General features: G+C 38.9%; 1 protein-coding gene across 1 annotated transcript; it reads left to right on the forward strand.

Annotated features, from left to right (window-relative positions):
* The first annotated feature begins 4,973 nt into the window (after positions 1–4,973).
* LOC139479779 (transcription factor Jun-like) lies at positions 4,974–6,473 on the forward strand. The gene has a single exon (XM_071262651.1). It carries the CDS (start codon positions 5,149–5,151, stop codon positions 6,094–6,096), a length of 948 nt encoding a protein of 315 aa, XP_071118752.1. The 5' UTR covers positions 4,974–5,148; the 3' UTR covers positions 6,097–6,473.
* Positions 6,474–7,127: the final 654 nt, after the last annotated feature.

The raw sequence follows: 7,127 nt of genomic DNA on the forward strand, positions 1-7,127 counted from the left end.
GATTGGTTTCATTTTTCAACCAAGGAAGCAATAATGAAATATCTAATTGATCTTGTTGAACTTTGGGGGGACAATAAAATTAAAAGTATAGCCTAGGATGCACAAAAACATGCACAAGGCCTGTTGCTGTTTCAATGTTTGCTTGTATATTTACAAGTATTCCTATTTCAATCACTTATTTAAAGTAAGGATGCATAGAGAAAGATGGCTTAAATTTGGTTATCAATTGTTTTCATGATCAATCATTAATAGAGGATTGATATATTTCATCTAAACATTTCAACTAATTTCAACATAAAACACACACAAGTAACTATTTAATTTTCCCAATATTTCTCCTCAGTTAACACCAGATATAATTAATCAAGTTGGACACTTCCAGTTTTAATTCCAAGAGAGTGGTAACAAACATACCCGGTAATAATGGTTTATGTGAACAAGGAATAAAAATCGAACTGATTTAAATGGTCCCAGTTCGCATGGTTAGTTAGTCGGTTTAACACGGCAATATTGCAGAAATATGATGGTGGTCTGTGAATAATAGAGGCTTGACCAGGCAAACTAGTGATTATTGACACTGATTTACATTATGACCAACATACCATGCCATCGGGATGTGAGGACATGCAAACATCTAAATCACTGAGTCTGACCACCTAATCCATTAAGTCGCCTTGTATGCCAACCATAGGTTGCTGGAGACCTTTTGTAAAGGAGAAGGTCCAATCCATGCATCATAAACCTCAGGTGAAAGACAAAGGTAAAAGATTTCTAAATTCTTTTTGTCATACATGTATTTCTATAACACCCAGAACATTTTATCTTCTCCTTTTTCAGACAAACACCTAAATGTTTTTTCAGGAAATTAACCTCAAATCAACCCTGACAACATTTCTTATTATTTTTGTTTTGACCATCAATGGCCTGTCATTTGTTGATTGTAGATGCAGCAAAATGTTGTGTTAGTCAGTTTCTTAGGTCAAGACTTTCGGCAGGAAAACACAACAGACTATTCCTGATACAATTTCATCTTTTCAAGCCCTTGGAACACACCACACAGCGTCTCCTATCTGAACATTCTTCTGCCTGTTCCAGATATCATCTACACTACATTAGTTTTTCATAATTGCTTCATAGCAAATTGTGGCACTGTGTTCTAATGGTGTTCATGGTAGGATGAATAGATTGAAAACATTTTTCTCATGCTGGATGACGGCTAAAAAGCTTGAGTGAGACATCAATTTGTTATCGAGATTCCAGAAACTGATTTGAACTCAAAATCAGTTCAGCAAGTCAACCAGAACTGATTATGAAGCAAAAGTTACCTTATCTAAAATCCCTGGCTACCAAATTCTCACTGACTTCAAATACATATCTATTAACAAAATCTAGCAACTGGACTTTTGGATTGGATTACAATTGCAATGCTACACTTTATCCTAACCGTAGAATGTACACCATATAAAAAAAGGATTCAGTTTCATGTTATTTGCATACATACAATGCCTCAAAATAGATAAGTAATGTGAGACAGGGCAAGCAACCATCCCTAAAAAGGAAAGTACCGTATTTGACATAGTAAGCTCCCAGGGCGCTCTCAAAAATAGAAATAGGGGGCTCTTTTCAGAATATTATTTTGGTAAAAAACAACAGAGTTGAAAGATCGTAAATTTCGCGTTTTTTGCTGACAGCCTGAAATGTTTATATACGACAGATATATTTTTCCAAAATTTATTTTCCGTGATTAAGGATGCATATAACACACATATTATGTGCGAATTAATAAGTCTTGTGTACATTGATCAATTGGAAGGGGTGCTAATTGGGATTGTTCACTAGCCAATATACTAGCAAATATCGCTGTGGGCGCTTATTAGAGCGGGGCGCTTATTACGTCAAATACGGTAATAGACCTGTATTATTCAGAGTGAGTAGTTGTTTCAACTTCCAATCTGTCTAGTTGCCTCAAAGACAAATAAAAATCTTCCAGTCCAGTTTTTTCTTTTGTTTGTTGCTTAATGCCATACTCAGCAATATTGCAGTTATATGACAATGGTTTGTAAATAATCAAATCTGGAGCAGACAATCAAGTGACTGACTTTCATGAGCATCAATCTAGATGGGATGGCATGGGATAGGATGACATGCATGATCCAAGTAAGTGATTCTGCCCCCTCCCCCACCCCCAATCCAGTTAGTTGCCCCTTGCTACAAGCATGAGTTGCAATATTCCAGCTGTATGACGACTGACTGTAAATATATATATGCCGTAGCTCTAGTAGAGATAAATTCCCTTCAATCTAGTAAGCTTTGCTAATAGAAGTATTAACTTTAACATCTGCTGCAAATGATGCAGAGTGTCAGGTTCGGGTTAGTAGATTCAAAAGCTTTTGGCATCGACTGTAAAGAGCATATTCGCCAATATGTGGCAAAATAAATATGAGTAGAATGCACTGTTCCAGAACAGTATGGAGGTATATATTATTTTGGAAATACATCAATCATTAGTCTTACACGCCATAATGTTTGAAGCAAATGAAAGTAACGGGATAGGTGGAAAATGATTGGTCAAAACTGTTCGGCAAGGGTGGAAACTGGACTTTTATATTCGGTTAACTCCCTTGCCTCAGGAAGATGCCCCCATCCCCCTCTTTATATTTTCCAATCTACATACAGAAAAAGACCAATACAGGTAGTGGTTCATGAGGTCAAAACATATAATTGTTAGTTTGTTTGTTGTTTAACGCCGCACTCAGCAATATTCCAGCTATATGATGGCGGTCTGTAAATAATCAAGTCTGGACCAGACAATCCAGTGATTGACATCATGTGCATTGATCCAAGCAATTGAGATACAATGACATGCATCAACCAAGTCAACGAGCCTGACCACCTGATCCCGTAAGTAGCCTCTAAGGACAAGCAAGTCGCCTTTTATGGCAAGCATGGGTTGCTGAAGACCGATTCTACCCCAGATCTTCACGGGTACAACACATATCACTATCAGTCTAAGTTTTAACTAAACAGGCTAACTGCAGGCTAAAACGGCACCTCAGCAAAACGTCACCGATTTCTCTGGCGAAAACGGCACCGCATTTGGCAAAAACGGCTACTATGAGTCGGGCGAAAACGGCACCTCTGTTTTTAATAACGATAACAACGATTTTTGTAGTAATCGAAAGGCCATTGTGAATAATTGTGATCTGACAGCATCATGTTTGGCCTCTTAAATACAGTTTCAGCTTAAATTGAGTATTGGTACTTAAAACTTCAAAGCGTATAGTGTTTTCAATAAAACTTGTTTTAACATCTCACAATTATTGGCGCTTGCAAGTTACAATGTAAGTTTAATATCATTTATTTGACAAAGGTAAAAAAAATTAATAAGGTGCCGTTTTCGCTCGAGTCAAGGTGCCGTTTTCGCTCGAGTCAAGGTGCCGTTTTCGCTCGAGTCGAGGTGCCGTTTTCGCCAATCGGTGACGTTTTGCTGAGGTGCCGTTTTCGCTATAACCCATCATTAACACTTGGGTCAATAACCAGAGTTTGAGACCCCCACGAATTTGATACATCCAGTATCACAAATACAAAAAGAGTTTGCCAGTATCAGACTGTGAGTTTAAAATAAAGTGATAAAATAACATCCGAGCTCAAGACAAGAGGGTTTGAGTGTACATATAACTTTAAAAAATGAATGTGGGTCCTGGGGTCCAAAAGGTTTGATAAATCTTTAACTGTTTACATTGGGGTTATGACACAAACCCCTCAACTTTCATTCTTAATTTTGAACAGATTTTTAAACAAACTGTTCAAGGCATCTTTCCACTGTTGACGGCTAGAATTCATGCTATGTAACACCAATGTGACTGCATTATGTTGTCCCTTGTAATATATATGTATTGTCAGACCATAGGTTTTCGGACGTCATACAATTTTTAACAGGGGTGTAACTTAACACAGGCATTGTAAATACTATGTAGGGCGGTGTAGGTATCAGCATTGTGATAACTAATGAATTTAACCATAACCTATGTTTTAAACCATATGACAAATGGCACCTAAGACACTTGGGAGGATACCAATGAAAGTCAAGGAGTCAAGCCAATGTTAAAGATATCAACTGCATAAATCTAACACAGCAAATTATTTTGGCCTTAATTATGCTAATGACAGATGTAAAATAGTTGTGGAGAGGGTCTGACTCTATGGGAGGATTTGACCACATTCTCAGAAAAGTGTTATTAGGACCACAATAATGGGAAGGACAATCAAGTACATGTCTCTCCATAATCACATTTTGTTTATACGAGACTGTCAAATACAAAACTAATGTCAATATTTGTTACGTATCTCAATATTTTCAAGATCATAGATCTAGGTATAATCCTGTTGAACGTATGTTTACCAGAAACTACATCGATCGCATTTTGACAGTCGTAAAGTTGGATACTGATACGGTTGGTATCAACTACATGACAGGCCGACATCGTCAATATAGTATAAGTGTCGACGATAAACATCGCAGACGGTAATGTTCAAAACGTCAACACAAACTCACAAATGTAAATCTCAAATTCAACTAGATCTACAAGCTTTTAGGCCCCTGACCTAAATAGATTTATGCAAGAGAACATACACGTTGTCATTCGATCAGTGTTTTTATACCAACAAATCCCCGAGAGCCCCTCGATTGTAATGCTGTTACGGCGTGTCAGGGTGAAGTTCATTCAGTACGACCTTTACCCAAGATGGAGGGAAATCCCTCTTCCATATAAGGAAGTATGTGCACTACGTCACCAAAAACATATCCCATGGTGCCTTTCGAATGTTCTATTTCTAAACCAACCAATCACATTGTAAATGTATAGGATATGTCACGTGCTGTATGATCTCATCGGCAGCCAATGGGGTTTCACTTCAGTGATGTCATTCTATTTTTAGCAATGTGACTCATCTGTTAAATAGGCGGTAGACCTTCTCCACGTTTAGGTTAGAAAAGACCGTGCTCACGATCACAGCGAGTCAGTGTGTTCAAACTTTCACGATATCAAGACGACTGTTCACTTGACTTGAGACCATTACGGTTTCAGAGGTAAAGTTCACGTAAAGAAACTTTTGCCCCCAGTCATACTGTTTTAAAGTGTGTTCATCATGGAAACTAATTTCTACGAGACCGACGATGCGGCGAGGGAAATGCGACAGGCTATGAAGAGAAAAATAAATTCATCGCTGGGACTGTTTTCAAATTCCGGCAGTGGGGATCGAGATGCCGTGAACAGGCTGAAGCAGAACATGAAATTGGACTTTAATTCCGAAGGATCAAAGAAGTCGAAGTTTAGTTTGCTTCAATCTCCCGACCTAAATATGCTAAAACTGGCGTCGCCTGAACTTGAGAAGATGATCATTCAGGCAAACGGCATGGTCACCACGACGCCGACACCAACTCAGTTTATTTTCCCGAAGTTTGTCACAGAAGAGCAAGAAGCCTATGCGAGGGGATTTGTGGATGCTTTGGCCGAACTTCACGATCCCAACCAGACAGAAAATATCCCTATCACTATTCAAGGCAAGGGTGTGGTTTCTAGTCAGTCGCTACCCCAGACCTCGAAGGGGTGTGTGGCACTCTTCGCCCCTAACTCGAACTCTGTCTCATCCTTCAATTCAGTCCCCACGACAAATCAGGGACTGACAACTACTACCTCATTGCCTGGAGGACTAACTGTGTCGTCTGCTTCACGTTCATTGAAGTCTGTGAGTAACAATGACATACTTCTTCCTCGGTTGAAAGAGGAGCCACAAACTGTCCCGTGTATTGAAAATACGCCTCCCCTCTCTCCCATCAACATGGAAAACCAAGAGGTAATCAAACTGGAGAGGAAGAGGGCAAGAAACCGAGTTGCAGCAAGAAAGTGCCGAACGAGGAAACTTGAGAGAATTTCACGTTTGGAGGACCGTGTCAAAGATCTGAAGGGACAAAATGCCGATCTTGTTACAACTGCCACAACTCTCCGAGACCAAGTGTGTAAGTTGAAAAGGCAGATAATTGACCATGTCAACAGCGGCTGTCAAATTATGATGACACAAAACATCTCATTCTAAGATCTGACATGTGTTTCCAGAGATCAAAGACTTATAAACTGCAGGGACAGAATTCTCAGTGCTTTCCATGGCCAAAATGTGATGTGATATTCAGACATGACTCCTGGTACGGTGACAGACTCGGATTCAACTGTCCGAGAACTGGTTGATGTTGTTGGAACCGTTGAACGGTTCGATTTGTCAGTTAGTACCATGTAGTACGGATATTTTTATTTTTGTACATTTGTACATATGCAAGACTTTGAGATTCAGAGGTGCTTTTGTTTCTTGAATTCTTTGCAATGTACGGTGTCTCAAGTGCGAGATACGATGTCATTTCATTCATTGTGTATATATAATCATTCCACCCACTAAATTAAAAGTTATCGAAGTTTAAATCTGTTTGTATGTCGTTATTTTCCAACGCTTACCCACATCGCATGTTTGACTTCAGTACATATGTATATTTGTACTCAAGTAGGTCAGCCCATTCCTCCAGAGCCTCACACAAGGGCGCTTCGCCATTTGAATTCGATTGTTCGAAGTTAACGTTTGTGCCATTTTCACAAGAAGAATTGTAAAATGTTGATGGTCGTGAGTTTTGTATTAACAATAGGTCAAATTGCAATGTTGCTGAAGTCAAACAAGTATAATGTGGAGTTAAATTAGACCAATATTACACTGACACCGTGCGAAGCGTGTCTACCCTAGCGTGAAGTCCATTGGCACGTTTGATATACCCATGGGGCATGTATACATGGAGTTGGGAGACATGTCAGAGTTAGTTTATTTTCACATACATGTACTCCTTAATCACAAATATCGGATCCCTTTTTCACAACAGAGGAGTAAACACGAAAGGCTTTTGTCATTATCTGCAGTACAATTACACGAAATACGACGTTTCTCATATTCAGTTTCATTCGACTTCAGTTTACAATTACAAAACACTACAGAAATGTAACAGATGTGAAACAATCGTCACAAATGATTTATCTTGCGAATAAAACTGTGCTGTGCCATTTTTGTTAACAAGGAATTTCAGACAAAGG

Source organism: Haliotis cracherodii, unplaced genomic scaffold, assembly GCF_022045235.1.
Source record: "Haliotis cracherodii isolate W230 unplaced genomic scaffold, xgHalCrac1.p SCAF_4, whole genome shotgun sequence".
NCBI classification, from domain to species: domain Eukaryota; kingdom Metazoa; phylum Mollusca; class Gastropoda; order Lepetellida; family Haliotidae; genus Haliotis; species Haliotis cracherodii.

Bases quoted from the DNA above. Each gene is read 5' to 3' on its own strand.
- LOC139479779 (XM_071262651.1), top strand. From the start codon at position 5,149: ATGGAAACTAATTTCTACGAGACCGACGATGCGGCGAGGGAAATGCGA.